The 20,848-nt window shown below is 41.7% G+C and overlaps 1 protein-coding gene across 3 annotated transcripts in view; it reads right to left on the bottom strand.

Moving 5' to 3' along the window:
* Positions 1-20,848, bottom strand: part of epha3 (eph receptor A3) — a 101,025-nt gene that overhangs the window by 10,154 nt on the left and 70,023 nt on the right. For all 3 annotated transcript variants that reach the window (XM_056389181.1, XM_056389179.1, XM_056389180.1), the window contains exons 8-15: positions 20,681-20,786; positions 19,973-20,037; positions 18,329-18,454; positions 14,171-14,356; positions 10,098-10,159; positions 7,635-7,844; positions 5,030-5,179; positions 4,320-4,513 (exon numbers count right to left, since the gene is read on the bottom strand). In XM_056389181.1, coding sequence (XP_056245156.1) covers positions 4,320-4,513; positions 5,030-5,179; positions 7,635-7,844; positions 10,098-10,159; positions 14,171-14,356; positions 18,329-18,454; positions 19,973-20,037; positions 20,681-20,786 — 1,099 coding nt within the window. The remainder of the gene's footprint in view (positions 1-4,319; positions 4,514-5,029; positions 5,180-7,634; positions 7,845-10,097; positions 10,160-14,170; positions 14,357-18,328; positions 18,455-19,972; positions 20,038-20,680; positions 20,787-20,848) is intronic.

Below are 20,848 nucleotides of genomic sequence, written 5' to 3'. Positions count from 1 at the left end.
GTCTTATCTCTGATGTCACCGCTGATGCCGCGTTTTACACATATGTGGTTGATTCTCTTGTTGGGAAACCTGATCACATCGAGGAAGGAAATGGAAAACTAGGTCAAAGCACATTAGGTCAAACTGGAACTCAAAACACAATGATCAATCAAACAATACCCAAATAAAAGGATGGCTAGATCACTTTGTGTGTTTATTGCTTTGTGAGTTTGTGAGCGGCATTCAAAACTGGGTTGAGAAGAGACTCTGGTTTTTATAAGGACACGCTGCACCTGTCTTGCAGATTAGACAAAGGCACCTGCGTCAAGAGAAGCACAAACACACATGCATATACACAGGGGAATAGAGGCTTGAGAAGAAGGCAGGACAGGACAGGACAGAAAAAAGCGTAGTTCTCCCCTGAGGGAATACTATTCATAGCTTTGTAAATAAATTCGCAAGAGTACCAGGAAGTCCACCTCCGCCTGACCGATTTAGATTGGCAGGGAGATTTGGAGCCACTGTGTGTGTTTGTGTGTGTGAAAATCTGGGAAATATTACCTTGGGTTAGGATACCTTCAGGGACTAAGGAACGTGTAATTCCATAAGGCGGGTGAAAAAACGAAAAAAGTTTTGCATATATTTGGAATCTTGTTATATTTTCTTTAAAGTAGCCTTTGGTAAAAGTGTTTTCTTTCCTAAATTTTTCACTGATGATCATCTGTGAAGCCGGAGATGGGATGCACGTTGTTGCACTGGTACACTACAATTATTCTCTTTTCATGCTGATATGATTTATTTTGATTTAAAGAAGCAAAATACAATCAAAAGAAGCTTCAATAGATCGTCAAGCTTCCGTCAAGCAACAATGTCAAAAACAGCACAGTGAGCCAACAAAAGTGAGATGACATCTCCAACAGAGACAGGAAAAAAGGAAGAAAAAATGGGAAGAAAAAAGATGCATTTGAGGCGGTGGAGTGGGTGTTGTTACAAAGATTGAGTCTTTTCCTGCCAGATCAGAGGCCTGTCAAAATGCTGAGGGTCCCCCAGGACCCCCTGGAGAGACTGGCTTGTAGGAAAAGGAGGGGAAGTGAGGGCTTGACGGTGGGGGTGGTTTGCATGAGGGGAAAAGAAGGAAGTCTGTAAATCTCCCTTAGAGGACATTAATATTATTTTAATGAGAAACAAAATGCAGAAATGGTAGTTACTATTATATTTTGTTAATGTAGCATAAAAGAGTGATTATGAGGGATGTGACTGATTTACATTTGCTGCAAATCAAATTTAGATATGTCCAAAAGTCTGAGATCTTAACTTCTGGGCTGTCAGGATACGGGTGTTCAGATTTTTTTTGGGGATTATTGATCCTCTCCTCTTCTTTACCCCTTCTCTTCTTTTTCTTCCCTGATCTCCTTTCCCTCTTCATCCTCTTCTTTCTTTCCCCTTCTCCTGTCTCCTCCGAGAGGTAAACTGCAAATGACCTTGTTTCCCCTCCCTTATCATTTTTCTTTGCTTCCTTTGTTGTTACATTTTCAGCAACATCTCACGGCAGCTCAGGAGACAAGATGATTGGAGAGGAAACAGAGAAACAGAGGGATGTGATGAAGGGGAAAATAAAGAGAAAAGAAAGCATCTGTCTGACGGCAGAAGAGGGGGTTTCAAAACCCCTCGTGGACTTAACACCGTATAGCATCGCAGAAAAGACCCGCTCGAAACAGAAGGAAGCAGAAGCACACCGGAGAGAGAGAGAGAGAGAGTAAAGTCCCCCCCCCCCACGTTTTCATTTCCCTTCCCCTCTTTTGCTCAATCTCTCATTCTTTTGACCTCTAAATAACCAGGGCTGTGTAGTCTCTTGTTTTAGAGCTCTCAAGGGAGGAGCGAAGTGGATGAGGAGTCGAGCATGAACAGATTCATGTGGGTAGGACAGTGTGGGAGGAATTCACCTTTCACTGTGTTACTGGGACAATTCCCAGGGTGTCGCTAGGAGAGGTTAGACCAATGCACAGGGTCAGTGTCAGCCCTTTTAATTGAAATTTTGATACGTGGTCATGAGGTTTCTTCTGCCTCTGCTGGATATGATGAATACGATGTAGTTTTAATCAATGCTTCACAGGTGGTCCACTTGATTTATATCATAGCCAGAGTTTCACTGTAGAGTGTTAGTGTTGTTCAAGAGAGTGTCTGACTTTGTGTAATGGGAGCTTTACTTGAATATAAAACACAGAGAACATATCTGGCTAATTTAATTCAAAAGTACATGTCTTCAATGCGCTGTATCTGCAATGCCTGGTGTCAACCTTGTGTCCCCCACCCAGTTTCCAATACTGCACAACTTACCCAGCAAATATTTCCCTATAATGTGCCTTTTTATATCCTCATATCTTTGCATAAATATCTGTGCTCTTTAGTACCCTTAACTGGTTTCCTTTCACTAACAGAAACCTTGTTTCCATTTCCAGTCCCAACCTTACCTACAGGCCAAGATACATAGATTTAAGCTTACTTCCATGAGCAGCCATGGCCCCCGCCCCAGTCCCTGTTACTGTCTCCCAAGCCCTTTACCAGGAAACTGGTTAGCTCTTATTTCAGCTGCAACCTCATTTCCCGCCCTGCCCTAACTACTAAAAATGAACCAAAGCCCTTTTTCTCTGGACAGAGGTTGTTTAAAAATAAGGTACAATGAGGAGTAATATTATAAATTTGATTTGCTGTTACATGTTCATAGAGGCTTGTCATCATTCATTTTATCTTGCATGGAGCGAAAGTTAATTATGTAAGAGGCCCAAACCAGCTACATCTGTAGCAGTGCATTACTGACCACTGCACATTAATGATGGTTGACATATATTTAGAATGAGCACTAGGCCCAGTTGTATTTTAGCACTGTGATTGCCACCATGTTTGTGCTTTGTTGAACATAAAGGAAGACACTTTTTCAGTCTGAAGACAGCTTTACCTGTGATCTTATATGTTTTAGACACACTGTAAAGCCAATGGGATAGACGGTGGCCTCTAACCCTGACTTGACTCCTGTTGGCCCCATAATTAGTCTCTGGTGACCAACCTTGGCCCACTGACTCCAGTCCCTCTTCATCCACATGCAGGGACACTAAACTCTGACCAGGTCCCAACCCCAAAGTCTCTAGATGCTCTACTCCAATCCCAGGCTTTGGTCTGGGCTTTGTGGAGGAGGGGGTGCTCCATTAGCCAGCCAGGGCAGCCCCGAGACAAATGAGGTGTGTGGAGCTGAGAGCAGCTGCTCCCGCTGTGCAACTGCCGCCGCCACCACACACACACACACACACACACACACACACACACACACACACACACACACACACACACACACACACACACACACACACACACACACACACACACACACACACACACAAACACAAACACACACACACACACACACACACACGCGCAGATACACACATGCACACACCGTTCTCATAAATCACTACAGCCGCCTCCGTCGGCCAGCCTGTGCTCGCCCAGTGTTAAAAGCCAATCAGGAAAATTACATGCAAACTCCAAGGGACCTATTTTCACTTTCTTAAGAAATCATTAGTCAATGTTATGAGCTATGACGTCTCCATAATGCCACGACTGTCTGCTACAGACCCAGCGCCTGTCCCCCTCCCTGCCCAGAATTGACAACTGTACATGGGCTGCCCTGGTCCCCCGTGGTTGCCTGGGATATAATGATGGTCCCAACAAAGGACAGGAGCGGAAGGGAGGGGAAAAAGGAGGGAAAAAGTAAACAAAAAAGTAGGGGGGAATATGTCATTAGACTGCACGAGAAAGATAAATATTCATTGAAGTTGTTTAAGGTAAATAGAAGCAGAGGAGGGTGGTGATAAGTGGAGCTAATTTTCGCATAACACCCTGCAAACACAAGAAGCAGGAAGGTAATGTTTATGTCGAGCTCCTGTGCTGACTGGTTCCAAAAACAAACAGCCGCGCACCAAGGGAGAGAGAAATGTAAATGTAATATCCCTTTTCTGTATCCCTTTGTCTTTTTATTGTCCATTACATTAACTATGGGTGCTCCATTTTTGGAAATTAAAACTGCAACAGTCATTACTATCCCTTTGCATTATGATGACAGGGCAGAGAATGCTATGTACTGCAATAACACTGCGTGAAAGGTATAATAATGCAAACTTTCTCTAGTACTGGGTTTCCTGGAGCCAGGCGTCTGTTAGCCAGGTACACGGGAACCCAAGCAGAGAAAGGCAGCCAGGAAAACAGTAAAGAGTCGAAAAATACCGAACATCACAAACACCAGAGGGCAAAACAAATAAAAGTCAGAGTATACGTGTGAGGTTTACCTGGATGTGGTGTTGGCCGTGATTTTGAGGCTACCGGGGTTGCGGATGAGTTTATCCAGGATGCTGACTATCTGTTCAAACTTAGGTCGGTTGTTCCTCTCTTTCTGCCAGCAGTCCAACATCAGCTGGTAGAGCGTAGCTGGGCAGTCCATGGGCGGGGGCAGGCGGTAACCCTCATCTACAGCTTTTATTACCTGGAATTATCCAGGAGAATACAGATGAGATATATTCAGAATCAAAACGACACCTAACATAGTCTATTAGAGCAGTTGCTGTTTTTTTTTGTCATCAAGTTTTTACATTTAATGAAGTACTCTGGAAATGCCATTCTTATCAATCATTATGCTCTTGGTAGTGGTGCATTACACATATTGAACATCTATGATAGCTGATACTTAAGATACTGTATTTTTGAATGTATAACTGACTTAACTGACTTACTAGTGCTGACAGTATTTTCTGTCTAGAGAGTCTAGTGGGCTCGACTTCACCTGTGAGACTGGGTTCCCACTTATGTGCCGCAAGTCCATTGACACGACTCTGAACTAAACATCTCATCTGAGGCAGTGGGAGCTGCTGGTGCCTTCACCTCCTTCCCAAGAAGGAAGCTTTGTCACATGTGCCAAGCTGGCAGCATTGTTGCAGCGGTGGGTGCGCCACACAAACGTCCCTACTGAAAGAAGTTAACTTGGCAACTTGGCAGTACTTACATCCTGATTGGACATCTCCCAGTATGGCCGTTCCCCATATGACATCACTTCCCAGAGCACAATGCCATAACTCCAGGCATCACTGGCTGATGTAAACTTCCTGTAGGCAATAGCCTCTGGCGCTGTCCACCGAATAGGGATCTTACCTCCCTAAGAGACAGTAAGAGAAAAATGAATCAGTCAGTCAGTTAGTTAGTCAATTAGTCAATTAAAAAAATCAATATTCTTGAGCAGGACAGTCTTGCTACCTGATTTTTACTATGATCAGGTTAACTTTTGTACATGAAATTCGTGAAAGACCACAGATATGAGACTGCACAATCATATACTCTAATATAAACTCTCAGCACACTGGCTGACAACAATGTGCTAAAGTCAGTTTTGTGGTATTGATGGTATAAATATTACAGTAGGGGCTGCAAGTGAACACTGCGTGATGCATATATGTAATATTGGGTGTAGCTGTATTCCAGCATAATGAAATATAAAGGCACATGTTCATGTCACAGGCAAAGCGTCCTGAAAGATTCAGTGAAAATGTACGAGCTGTTCTGAAAGCTGACAACTCTTAGGGGCTCTGTGGTTTGGACTGAGCGCGGTGATCTTAACCTCACATCCAGAACTGAAACAGCTATCTGAAGGATTATTGTTATTATTTCCAGTGCGGTGTGGAGGACCTGCAGTGAAACCTGCTTCACGTTGCCTACAGGAGCCTCAGTGAAGTATTCGTTGAGTTTGACTTGCAGTTGAAAACTTTAGTGTTCCATTCATTAATATTGTTTCCCACACTGTCAAATACAAACATTCCAACAAAAATATATGTCACTGAAACATTTTCATTCATTTCATTTTGTCATATAAAGGAACACTAACCTTACCGTAACAAAAATATTAGTCATGCTCATTGTTAATCAAAAAGTATTGATATCAAGCTTCCAGAAAACACTATTAATCAAACAGTAATCCAACAATTCCTGCATAACCTCTCCCTGTAGTGTCGGCTGCATTTGTCATTCTAACAGAGGAGCGGGACAAGTGGAGAAAATGGACCTGAGGAAAGGAGGCCGATGGCAGCCAAAGCTAACACAGACATCGGCCAAGTCACTCGCCTCTTGCCTGGTGCTGTGCAGTCATAGACACACACAGTGATCCCCAAAAAAACACATGCATAGAAGCCTACTGCCTGTCCCCTAACACCCATGCTGTGCCCACCTGCTCCACTAAGAGGTTAAAGTGTTAAGATGTGTGAACACGGCTCACACAGGGGACACACATGCACATCGACACACAGAAATGACCCGCAATTATTTTGCCTGAAAAGGAAGTGAGAAATAGAAAAAAAAAGAAAGAGAGATGAGAATCTGCGAGCATGTGTCAGTTACTGTAACATGCTAGAGTTTATTATTCTGCCATATTATTTTAGATGATGTATTTCTGGGAGAAAGGCAAAAGGCCCACTGACTGTTTATTTGACAAGCAATTCTCAGCCAGCAAATTATACTGTGTTTAAAGGGGCTGCACGCATGGTCTAGACCATGGCGTCCTATGATGAAAATTACCACACACACACACACACACACACACACACACACACACACACACACACTCACACAAAAAAGCTGTAAAAAGCACAGATGAGTGGCGTGGCGTGCCTGCTGGGTGTGTTTCATTTTGTGACATGAGCATCAAGATGTGAAAAAAACAAAAAAAAACAACTGAATGAGATAATTTAAAGTATTTTCATTAAAAATCTCTTTAAATTACATGTCAACTGTCACCTTACATCATCTCACATCACCAGCTGACAATCTCTGAGGTATTTTTTGTTTGTTTGTTTTTTGTCTATTGTGTTGTAAGCGTTGTAAAAGTTGTTGTAACCTTTAACAAATTCTAAAGAGCCTCAAAATGCAGTATTGGTGCAGATGTCGCGGGTCAACAAAGAACTTGACTTCACTGGACACACACAACTTCTTATAGATGTAATGCATTCCTTCAGGGCAGATGGTGCTCGGATTGGTCCTCTCCACAACCTCCCAGTTGGTGTATGTTGTCGTATCTGTGCAGTGATCCAGGGAGGCGAAGCTTTTCCTTTCATGTTGGTCTTATCACAACTCTTAATCATGACTGTTACCATGGCAGAGTGAGTGTGCCTTGATTACTTCAGTTTACAATATGTGTGTGTGTGTGTGTGTGTGTGTGTGTGTGTTGTGTGTGTGTGTGTGTGTGTGTGTGTGTGTGTGTGTGTGGGTGTGTGTGGAGACAATGGAGATGAAATGTGCTGTCCATTTTTGTCCACATTATATGAAGCCAGTTTTCATAATGGCAGGAAAATTGGACAGTGTTGATTGGTTTTCTGATTTTGCTGGTGAGAAAAACTATTTATTCTGATTTAAAGAGGAAACAGAAGATGCTGTAATCAGTTTTAGTGCTGCGGTAAAGGAAAAGTTATGTATTGAGTACCACATTGCATTTTTGCTAGTACATTCCTGAAAAAAAAAAAAAAAAACCCAAACAAAACAAAAAACTGCGACCTCCAGGACTTTACTAAACATCTTTGCTCATTCTGTCATTTATGTATTAAGTGTGTGTTTGTGCGCCAGCTCACCCTGGTGGTGTAAGCAGCCTCCGGGTCGTCCTCCAGCACTCGCGACAGGCCGAAGTCTGACACTTTACACACCAAGTTGCTGTTGACCAGGATGTTTCGAGCCGCCAGGTCTCGGTGAACGTAGCCCATGTCTGACAGGTACTTCATGCCCGAGGCGATGCCGCGCAGCATGCCCACCAGCTGGATTCCTGTGAACTGGGCGTCATGTTTCTATAAGAAAGAGAGGAAGGAAAGATGAAATGAAGGAGGACATGGACTGTTAATGCCACACTTTTTTTTTTAATGTACAGTACATTCTGTAAAGCACAAAGGGAGTCTGACCTTTCTCACTATTTGCATAAAATGAAACCTTTCCACATTAGTATCCACAGCATTTTCATTAACCTTTAAAAACCACCTCTGACATTCTGCACTTCATCTTCAGCTCAACTGTGAAATCCCAAAGAGAGACACAGTAATGTATGGAAATTAGGATCAGACCAATACATAACTGAACAGGTCTTTCTTTTACAATGAGTACGGTTACTGCTTTGCACTATGACGCTATCTTATTACATAATTATTGTGTAATGGTCAACGTGATGACCAATGAGAGACCTTTTATCTTGAGTTTACTGACCTGATTTCTGTGACATTTTGTTTGGATTCTTCCCAAGTATCCATGAATTGATATGTTTTTACTATAATTTTAGATTTTAAAGTCTCAGAGTTTTTCAATGCTGCTCACAGGGGATACACCTACTGAAAATGCTTAAATGAATACATGTAACACACAATACATACATATATTAAAACTGTTAAATTCAAAGGTATAAAGTATGAGCACAATGGCATTTAAAAGCTTACATTTCATTTTTCATTAAAACTTGAAATACAATGCCACTCGGTATTGATGTTTTGTCTTTCCATGATACTGTATCAAATTGCTGAGAAATCTGTTTATGCTTCAAATCCCAACGACCTCATTTACATTATCCGTTGTATTTTGATAGCTCTACACAGTGTTTGCAAAGTGGTAAGATGATGCTGGACGAGATATAAACATAAAACACTTTTCTTTTCTTTTTCTGTTTGTAATGGGAAGCAGTAGTGTTTACACTGGTGTACACTGGGAAGTGTTTATGAGTATGAGCCTATATGCTCTGTGATGCTCTGCTGATGTCTGGATGTGGAAGAAATATAAACAGAGGAGACATGAGCTGAGCAGGAGCTTAGGATGATGAAATACTTGTTCCTGTCTATATCTACCATAGATATTTTTTGCTCAGGGTTCGCGCTAGGCATTTAGCATGTGGATGGGTACAGTTTGTCTGCAGCTATTTGCATTTACTTTTGCTGTTCACAAGCCACGTCGTTTGCTAGACGATTTTAAGATGAGTGTTTTTTTTCCTTTGAAAACCGACCGAGTCCATCTCACCTCCCATTTCGTTCCGAGCAATTAGTGTCCAGACCACCTGGCTTAGTCACTTCAAAGCTTTGCAGATTCAGAACACGGACGCAAGCTACAATGCATATGCTATGAATTTGCTCGAGTGTGTTTGCACATATGACACATTCTCAATGATAAAGTGCAGGCCTCTGGGAAAATGTCAGGAAACAAGAGCTACTCCTCCTGTATGTGTCTGGATGCTGTGCAGACACGTGGAAAAGGGCTAAAACAGGCAGCAGTACACATGCTTTCATGCCAGTGTTGCGGCTTGGCTGTTCTGGTGCTTTGGCTAAATTCAGTGAGGCAGGTCTTTTCCTCTTTAAGAGACAGAGGCATGGTAAGAATCAAATTCACCCCTGGCTGGGAGAGGAGTGAGGATACAGTTCATAAAATGTTATAATTTGATAAGTCCTGTATGGAGAGCACAGAAACAGTCAGAATCAGCCGCTCTCAGGTACAAGGTATTATTACTATTACTGTTATTTTTGGCCACGTCTGCTACTTGATAGAACCCAGAGAGATACAAAGGTTTATTTGATGATGTGACAGAGACAGTCTGAAAGCAGGAGACGGCATTTAAATATCTTAAATCTACATTCATCGGTAGAGCTATTTCATTCCCACTCTCCTCCTCCGACTTTCTTCCCCCATGTTTTCATAGACTACTGCACTTTCATGGTAAATAGTTGGACTTTCCAGCCATTCGAACCAAATGTCATTGCTGAACATTTGACAAATGAAACCTTCACAGACAGATGACATTTTTATAATGTAAAAGCAAAGATTTACTGTACTGCTCTACGGACAGAGTGACCTGATGTGTGATGTTTGAACTCAACACTGGACTGGAGTGTTGCACAGGTGCAATACATTTTCTTTGCCACACTAAGGTGGTTCCCTTGTGTGTGTTCCCTAATCCTCAGATAGCCATCAAGTGTGTGCTCCCCCAGCTGCCTCAGGGTGTGTACTTGTATGATGCATTATAATCCATTTTGAAAGTTTGTGTGTGTGTGTTTGTCGGTGCTATTACATACTCTCAAGAAGCTGTCCAGGGATCCATTCTCCATGTATTCTGTGACGATCATGACGGGTTTACCTGTGACAGAACAGAATATTTTTAATATATGGTCACGTTATATCAGTAGTTTTACTCACAGATGATTGCAATGACTTCTATTTGCTGTACAACAGAACTATAGCGCAAACAAAAGATTCTCATGCCCACATATCACAATGATCCTCTGAAAGTCAGAGGGAGTAAACAGGGAGGGCTGGAAATTGACTTAAAGCAGATCTACACGTTCATGGGCCCTGATGGGGACCAGGTTGAACTTATTCTCTTTTCTGTCTGTCACACACACACACACACACACACACACACACACACACACACACACACACACACACACACACACACACACACACACACACACACACACACACACACACGCGCACACACACACACACACACACACGCGCACACACGCGCACAGAAGAATGAAATGATCTTAGTCATAGTTTAAGGCCCCAGCAGGTCAGCTGTCAAAGTGTGACATCTTTATTTCTGTGGAAGATCTGGCTGTAAATCCACGCTGCCTGCTATCATCTGTACCTGATCAGACTCTGGCCAACACAAGGTTTATTACTGGGGAAGAAAAGAAAAAAAATATCTCTTTAAGAAACCTTTAAATCAGCCATTGTTAAATGAACAGCGCCGGTGTCAGGGCTTGTTTGTGTCCCAGATGGGTTTGTTCTCCCTGCCTCACTCTTAACTTACCCCCGGCCGTATGCTTCTTCTCCGTTTTATTCTGATTAATGTGTCCTCCCATCTCCTCCCTACCTCCCCTTGCCTACTTTCATTCTCTACCTACCTTTTCTCTATCACCCTTACCTCTCTTTCCCCATCACCCCACCCGTCCCTTTTCCTTTTATTCTGCTTGCATGCACTGTGAACCCTCCCCACATCTGGTGAGAGAGACTTTTTTTTTTTCAATGAGTGGAGAGGGTGATGGGATTGGTTGTTAAAAGAAACAAGTCTATTACTCTCATCGGAAAAAAAATAAACTTTCCATTAACAATGATGGAAGTTGGCTGACTCAGTATCGTTGATGAAAGCAGATCTGGTGTGAATTACGATTCAAAATGTCCTTATGAGACAATCAGACAAACAGCTTAAAGTAAATGAGTCAAAACAGAAGGCATGTTTAAGTTAAGTCAGGGTTAAAAAAATAAACGATCAACAAAAACTGAATTTTTTTTCTTTTCAATTTTCGCCCGAAAAATGTTTCTAATGAAGGTTTTTCTGCTTTTCATCACTGTCAAAAGAGAGATTTCACTCATTTCCAGGAGCGTAGATTGCCTTAATACTTTCTCTGACAATTACACTATAAATTCCTTCATCATTTAAACACAGTCACAGATCCAGTTGGCTGTGATGGATCACCCCGTTTACCAGCGGACGGCTTTTATAGTCGCAGACGGAAACTCACACACACACGGTCCTCCCTGCTGTCCTCTGTCCACTTCCCTTCCCTCTTTCTCTCTATTCCCAACATTGGCAGCAAAGATAAAGGCCCCCAAGCCCCTTTATTCTGTGAACGCGAACGAGTGTGTGGATGTGTGTGTATGGGTGTGAGAGAAAAGAGTACATGCCTATTTGTGTGTGTGTGAGTGTGTATGCTCACAAATATGCAGCCTGTGGATCAGCCAAAAGCAGCAGCAAGGTAAATGGGGTGTGAAAGTCTCAGGATTATTAAGAATTAACAGGAGCAGCTTAATAAATCACCCTACAGCAGTGTGTGTGTGCGTATGTGTGTGTGTGAGAGCATATCAAATGGTGCTCCTAAAATTATGTCCTGCACTCATACTACTGCAACTCACGCACATGTGTTCAGGGTATCCCTCCAAATGTCATGTACACACGCACACACACACGCACACGCACACGTACACACACACACACACACACACACACACACACCACACACACACACACACACACACACACACACACACACACACACACACACACACGCGCACACACACACGCGCACACTCAAAGTACAGAATACTGAGCTTCGCCTATTAGTCTAAAAGCAGCAGTCCTGTGTTATTGCCGCATTTCTCACTGGCTGGACATTAATAGGAAGAGTGGTGTAAGATGTATTAGACAAACAGTCTTGTGGATGAAGGATTACATACACATACAAACAGCTCTTTCACTTTCAAGATGTACTGGTGTTCAAGGCTGAATAACAAAGAGCTCGGCGCAAGGCTGAGACCGGCGACTGAATATGCTTTCTTTACAAAATCTTTTTAAAAAAGGATTTTTACTTCTTGTGTCCTTTGCAAAGGTTTTGGTTTATTTATATAAAAAGTGGTTTATTAGCAAATTAAAAAATGTAACTTTCTAATGCAAAAGCTCTGCTAAGGAAGACTCAACTGAGAACCAGTAGCTATATTATAGCGTATTTCACTGTATTCACTTTTACCATTCGCTAAGAAAAAGTAGGAAATACATTCAAAGAATTCCATTGCATGTTGGGTGACGTTTTTTTTGCTAAAAGTACCATAATGCAATGTTTTACCTTTATAAATGAGAGGGTAGATAAATAAATTGCTCTTACACAACTACACAACAGTGAAAGAAAGACTATTGATTAATTAAAACAATATGGTTGGAATCTCCATCTGTGGCCACTTGGACAGCATACTTTGAAATCTTACTTTGGCAATAGTGTTTGTGATTAAAAGAAGTCATGCCAATAAGTCATTGAATGCAAATTTAAGAGGCAGGAAGCAATTTAGTCTCCGAGATTAAACTAGAGAAGGGCAGATGAAAAAAAACAACAAATGAAACAAAATAACAGGAACCAAAAATGGAGGACAATCAAATGAGGCAAAGTTCTCCAGGTATTTTATTCTACTCTTTAGAATAACCATACTGGCAGAACTACTTAACAAGCCTGGTGCCGCAGGGAGAGATAGAGGCCAGGCCCGTTTCTCAGCGACAAAGTTCAGACTCATTATTTCCCTTTTTTCTGCAGTCATTCCTTTTTAAAGAGGCCTTCTGTGTGCTAATGATAGTCTTATAAAGAGGCCCGGAGGGGAGCGAGTCAGAGATATGGATTTATGGATTTATGCCCGCTTTGGACACAGGCTTTGATCAGAGCACATTGATCTGCAGAGATTTACACCACGGCAACTCAATAAAACTCCTGCGCTCTTTCACAGAAGTGTCAGCCACTTTAGAGCCATTTGTCAAAGACAATAGCAAATCCGGAATCGGTAAAAAGAACCTCTCGAGAGATGTTGGATCTGTGATGGAATGTGAATACAAATTATTGCTGCGTTCAGATCGCCTTGAGATTTTCCCCTGCGAAGTGGATGGCACAGGGTGCTCAGCTATGTCGAGTAAGAAACTGTAGGGAATAATTGAGTAACAGGTCATCAGTTCGCCAGATGTTAAAAAAGCAAGATTACCCATGAGTCACTGCGCCTTGCTGGAGCACAAAAAAACAAAAAGAAAACCGAGCTCGCAAAGGAATTACATCTGTAATTCATATCATTTATGACAACTGAAGTGTTCAAGTTACCTGAAAAAACAATGCTCATATAATCGATAAATCAATTACTCTAATATCTCTAGGGAAACAAGCTATTGTTGACCTTATAACTAGCCTACTAGCCAGCTAAACGTTTGGGTAGCATAGTTGTGTAACTTCAATATTAAAACAAACGTTAACATTAGTAGTCAGTGCCACAGTGAATTAAATCAATTCACAAGTTACATACATTTAAATAATATTCCTTCTGTAATGATATCAGTTTTTGTTTCAATATATATTCAGTATTTCATTTCAGTAGTGTACAATTTCCACAGTAGCAGCAACAGGTATCCGAGGTGTTTACATTACCAAGATAATGTCTGCATGATGTGGTTGGTGACCATCTGTCTCCTCAAATTTGTAACACATTTATTCCATACCAAAAAATTTTGAGTTTTTTAATAAAACCTAAATATGAAATATCACTTTGATTGAGTTAGTGATAAAAGTTCATTTCACAAAGTAACTCCATTCAGTGTGCCTTTACGTCCTGCACTTACTGCGTGTCACCACCCCCTCCAGCCTGATGATGTTGGGGTGGTCAAATTGTCCCATGATTGACGCCTCAGCGAGGAAGTCCCGCCTCTGTTTATCTGTGTATCCTCCTTTGAGAGTCTTGATGGCCACGCAGATCTCCTTCTTACTGGGCAGCTTCAGGCGACCGCTGCACACCTCGCCGAACTCACCTAAAGATGAGATGATTAAAAATAAAGAGAAAATCATGAAAGGAGCAATAAAACAGAATTAAGAGAAAAAAAAAAAAATCTTGATGATACTGTATACAAGTCTGGATTTCAGCTCTCTGACTAATGACTAATATCAGACACACTATAGTTAAAGCTACTGTATCACCATGGAAGCCTAGGGGTAAAAAATGGTCCAAATGTTCATCCATGTGTAAATCCATGAGAAATTCATTTGCATATGCTTAACAGAGAGCTGTCGTGAGAAGCTAATATATTAAGATTCATATATTAACTCGGCATAGAACTTTTCCCTCTTCAATTAATTATTTATGGTTCAACAAGGACCTGACTGAATCGATAGAAAAGAAAATGCTTTACACTGTAAAGAAACCCTCTCAACCTGAGTCTTATTCTCATAACTGTGTACACTCTGACTATGGGTTGTGCTAACTATACACTTGTCACCTCTGTTGCAGAGATTCAGGAAACAAGGAATGTTTAGTGCCAGAGTTGAAGCGGCAGATCAAAAAGGAACTTTAAAGTCATTACTTAACTCTCGTTAATCAGGAAATGTTATTTATTGGTTTTGGAAAGAAATCACTGCATAATTAAGTGTTACGACCGCTAACCATAGTAATGACACCATGTGTAGCAATAAACTTTGAAATCGATCCGCCCGAATCCACAGTCGACAACAACAACTCCAAACGGAGCAGACAGCATGGTGACCTTTCAACTTTCTTTCTATGTTAAATTAAAACACTGCATGACTCCACATCCACTCTGGGAGAGATCAATTAGCATTCCTTGCTAGTGAGGGGATGTGTGTGTTTATGTCAGCCCCCACGTGTGTGTGTGTGTGTGTGTGTGTGTATGTGTGTGTGTTTATGTGTGTGTGTGTGTGTGTGTGTGTGTTCACAAGGTATGGTAAGCTGTGCAGGCAGGCTGGCCACTTCAAAGGCAGCCGGCCAGGTTACAGCTGGTGACAGGGATTTGGCTGGACTGTAGAAGATGAGTGGAGTGTGTATAGCTGTGTTTGTGTGTGTGTGTGTGTGTGTGTGTGTGTGTGTGTGTTACTCCATAATGTATATGCATATTGAGTGTGCTCGCTCGTGGTGATGTCAGTGCTAAGACATGTGCAGATCCCTCTCTTGTCTTGTACAATCATTTCCCATAGCAACTCCGGATCAGAGAGCACGGGTCAAACCTTGGACTTGAAGCAATGGGGTCTGGAAGAACTTAGCCAGAATAATTACTACCAAATCCAAATACCAAAAGCATGCCTGTCCTTTCCTGCTCTGCTCTGTTCTTCTGGCCCTCAGCAGTGGACAGACGTGCCAGGCCAACGCAACTTTTTATGTGGTCACTCCCGGGAAGAAGATCTCGGTCTAATAAGGCTTGATTAGGGACGTTCACTCCTTTCCTGTTGTGAGCAGAGCTAGGTATCCCACTTTGATGTTAAAGTCTGACCCATGTAAGCAGAGTGGAGCATGTGTTCTGTCTTTTAACACACAATCACCGATTGGCAAGAAGATCAAAGGCTTGTTAACATGTTTAATGAAGACAGATGGGGATTGCGGCAGGGTTGGGGAAAAAAGAGGCATGTTGTATATTGTTGAGCGTGCTTATGTGCTTCATAAAAATCACACAGATGGGTGGTACCCTGCATTCAAGCTGACGGACATTATGTTTACATCATGGCTTGAGCTTTAATGTTCACCTCTGGTGTTCAAGTCAAATTTTCTTGTGTTAAAATAGATTGAAAGAGCTCAAGCCCCACTCCCTTTCCGAGCTAATCTCTTTCCCACTAGCATCTGTAACTCCTGGGGTTTTCCCATTCTTTCCATATGTACATAATGTAAGTCGGTATCTACTGGTTACTAAAATTTGATCGCTGTGTTATTTTAACCACGTAAGAAAAAACAATTATTTCATTAGCACTCACATGCAACAACGCATTATATTCCAGGAGTCTTAGCAATTAGTGCCATAGCCTCTAGGGAGAACAAAATTATCATCATTTTATCTTCGCTGAAGTGAAAAGGTGTAATTCTTAAAATGAGTGTCAGCACTGGACAATTTAAAAAGTTTGCCCCAAGTGGCTCCAATCATCTAACATAAAGTTTGTTCGTAGAATGAAAACAAGGTAATTATTTCTTACTGAGTAAGATGTAACATGATTTCACCGTTGCTTTCCAGCACATATAAAAATAGACTTACGATAAAATGTATAGCCATACTACTTGAAGGTATGGAGAGATACTAAAAGAAATACACTTTGTCTCAGCTCTGCACTCTCTGCATTGAAAAGTGTATGGGAACCTTATTCAGTCTGAGCTCAAGTGTGTGCGAGGGTTCAGCTGCTATGGGTTTTAGAAAGATGACTGAGGGTGTCAACGGTGTATCAAATATATAACATTTGCATTAATCACATTCCATTTTTTCCTCTAGCATTTTCCCGTATCGTTAAAAAAACAACGCTGTTTCTACTGTGTCTTTTTTAACCTGCGACACTGCACTAAATGTAACCATTCTAGATGTCATGTGTGTTAGTTTATGAACATCTCCTCGTAACTTGTCTGGCAGATTTAATGCTGTGTGAGATCCATCGAGGAATTCCCACAGAAAACCAGTGTAGTGTAGTATTGACAGATTCTACAGTGAATAAAAATTGAACACAAATACTTCATAACATAATACTTCTGAAGTGGACAACATTGACTTGTCCATATCTGATTTCTAATTAAAAAAAAAGCCAATATATACACACGTATCGCTCCTAGAGATAAATATGCTTTGTCTCTGATATATACTATGAAATATGCATTGTGGAGTGTAGTGTAGTGTAGTCCAGTGTGGAGTCAGGTATTAAACTCTCAGGCCGTCCTGACAGCTTTACAGTGTGGAGAGCTGGTGGGACTCTGGAGACCGGCCTGCTGTTATGCGCTGTGTGCTCTAGTCTCCATCTATTCTGCCTGCACTCGACATGAATCACAATGCTTTACCCTCCCGTCTGCACTCCTGCTCAACTTATCAGGGAGTACATGAGGAGAGGTGAGGAGAAGAGAAGAGAAGAGAAGAGAAGAGAAGAGAAGAGAAGAGAAGAGAAGAGAAGAGAAGAGAAGAGAAGAGAAGAGAAGAGAAGAGAAGAGAAGAGAAGAGAAGAGAAGAGAAGAGAAGAGAAGAGGCTTGTTTTACTCTTACGATCATTAGACTTAGTTAAGAATTAGAGCATCAGGCAAAAAAAGGGATTGAAGGGAGGAAAAGGAAGAAATCAAAGAGGAAAGGGAGAAATGAACTCCTCATTTCACGATCTCTCCGTCCATTACAGAGGAGGACTGGAAAGAAGGGACTTCCAGCTGGGGCATTAAATGCTTTCTCTTTCCCAGCTGTGCAGTATATGGCACACAGTTAAACTAGCCTGCTGCTATGAAAATGACGATATATAAGAGCACTACATGCACGTCATTTTTCCTGTGAGTGCTTATGCACTTGGTGTGTCTTTGTCATTTAAATAGAGCATGAAAGAGTGAGAAAGTAAAGGGAAGGCTCTGAGGTGAGGGTAGGAAAGAGGAGGTCAGGGAAAGGAAGAAATCATTTATTTCTCTTAATCTATTTTCTATTTTTAAACTTTTTTTTTATCTGGACCGACTCCTCAGTGCCTGTTTTCTGCACTGATACACTTTTGGAATGATGACCCCAGCAAATTGATGACCTGCTCTCTCCCTGAGCCGATGGATTATAATTTATGTCCCCATTTTATTCGCTAAAGTGATAGTTAATTGCTAAAAATTCAGATAATTCAGAGAGAATTCATAAAACACAATTAAGTTCAAAGCATTCAAAATGACTGGCCGAAACCTATTTAAAAAAAAAACACTGCATTTGACATTTTGCTTGCCTGGAATGATCTACAGGTTGTCTTGTGCATGAAGCAAAGTCTGGTCAGAGATTTGCATTGTCCATTCTTACCTGCTCCCACCACTTTATCAATGGCGATACAGGAGGCATCCAGCTCTTTGGCAAACTCGTGCACAGCCTGGCTCGGGTCCTCGTATGTGTGGGGGTCCACGTAGGTCCTGATACCCGGCAGACGCACTGCAGCAGCAGAGAGCAAGTTCAATTAATGACCGTTTAAAAACTCTGTCCCTCTGTGTAGGTGTGTGTGTGTCTGTGTGTGTGTGTGTGCTCACATCCATATGGCCTCTATACGTGTTGATGATTTTAAACTTTGTAAGGACATATCACCTTAGTAGTGTTCAGCTATACAATGAAAATTTGGAGTCAAAACATATTAGTGGTAAGTGTCTACTAAACAAAACTTTGAGGATGGCCTAGTCTAGTAGTAGAGCTCTGGTGAACAGGAACAGGTCAGGATGAGCTTTCAACAGGAAGCAGTTAAACAGTAAATTGTGTGTTAGAATAACAGTGGCTCTCAGGTGCCGCTAAGTTGAACAATATGGCACGTCTCCAAGTAACACTGTTTTTATGTGTTCAAGTAAATCTCACTTAGGAAAATCATGCACACAGTCATAGAGCTGATTTGTGATACAAACACATACAGTAATTAAGAATGAATGTCTTAACCTCCTTGACTTATCGAAGTCAGGCTGAACTTGAGGCTAAACTTGAGAATGTATCCATGCAAAAAAGGAAGACTCATGCTTCATGAACAGTATAGGAAGAACAATCACCTAGTGACCAAGAACTGTTTAAATGTACTTATGGGCTTGTGAGTATTGTTTTAAGACAGACTTGAAAAATGTGAACCTGTTTTTTTAGTAATAAAATTGTATTTTATTGCTCACTGTGGGGTCTTTTTATGCTCTGCATCTGACCCATCCTAACTATTCATCAAGGAGTGGACAGATGCTGTTCAATCCAGCTGTGGGGCCAATGCCTGGGTTAAGGTTAAAGATGGGAGTATTCCTAATTATTAACACATCTTGAATGCTCTATGAATGGAGCAGAACAAGAAAAAGAAGGTGCAGGGGTGATATAAAGAAAATGAGAGTTAAGCGTGACTATCTTTTTTAATAAGCTGTTGTCCTGTTGTGTTGGCCAATCAGGGGGACAAGCTGTCACCTTGGCTCTTTTACACACTGCTCTAATTTTACATGGAAAGGTTTAACTTTACATAATCACATGGGTGAGGCGTTTTCATCACTGGTCAAAAATGTATCAATGGAAAGGCCTTTTTCTCAGGAGTAAAACCCTATAATTAGGGATCGTTCAAAGCTTAATTCTCAGTACTTGCCGTAGCTGGCTACAGGAACAGTCTGAACTTGTTCCCTTTCCGAATAAAGCCTCCGGGATTGGTTTGCAAATGGACCAAAAAACCTCCTTCTCAATATGGTCTCGGTCCGATTACTGTCTTCTCATATGACCAAACGAACCGAAGTAAAGGGGAAACCACTTCAAGCGTGGAAGTATCTGCTCTAAAACAACCGCCACTGGTTTAGTGGTGTGAAAATTCTCTGAGAAAGTCGTCTCCCTGAATGTAACTATGACACTACCGCTAATGTAGCTACCTCTTCTTCTATAAGCCAAGTGAATAGTAATGAGCAGCGAGGATAGATCGAAACAGGCTTGGGGGAAACTGAGTCCAGTACTTACAGTGGCCGTTGCCAAAGTGCAGTCTTTTCTCATCAGGATGTTTGGATTTGCTGCGGCAACAAAACCTGCCAATCCAAACAGAGAAAGGTCAGAAATAGTGCCACATCTTCCAATAAGATGTGGCCCAGCCTGGAGGCTAGTGAGAGTCGTGCGTGTGAGTGTGTGAGTGTGTATGTGTGTATGAGTGTAATCCCAGCTCTTATAAGCCAAGAGAGGATCAGTAAGTCTTATAATGAGCCGTGGATTTATACTCTCTCTGAACAGTAGTGACTGCCAACTTCAGCCACACACAAAGGCATGCACACACACACACACACACACACACACACACACACACACACACACACACACACACAAACACACACACACACACACACACACACACACACACACACACACACACACACACACACACCACACACACACACACACACACACACACACACACACACACACACACAAACACACACAGACATATTTCTTAGCTTTCTTGTATGAACATACTCACACCCCTAAATACAACCGTTATAATGTGTTTTACAGAAACTACAGACGAGACATATAGAGGAAAAATTGGGGAAACATCAGCATTTTTTTAGTGTGTTGTGTTAACAGGTAAATGATTTCAGTGAGAGGGCAACAGCATTGGTGTGATTGGAGGAGATGATGCTCAAATTGAGAATCGAGTCATGTGAGTGGTGGACAGACCTGCCAATCAGGACGTAGAGCAGCACAGTGAGCAGGATTATGGCCACGGCAGAGGAGATGGCGATCAGGACAACTTGGCTGCTCTCACTGGAGATAGAGAAGGCCGCTGAAAGATGGAGAGCAAAAAGTAATGAGCCAAAAAAAAAAAAAAAAAAAAAAAAAAAAATC

This window comes from Seriola aureovittata, chromosome 11, assembly GCF_021018895.1.
Source record: "Seriola aureovittata isolate HTS-2021-v1 ecotype China chromosome 11, ASM2101889v1, whole genome shotgun sequence".
Lineage (NCBI taxonomy): Eukaryota > Metazoa > Chordata > Actinopteri > Carangiformes > Carangidae > Seriola > Seriola aureovittata.
This window is presented reverse-complemented; position numbering and strand designations above follow the sequence as displayed.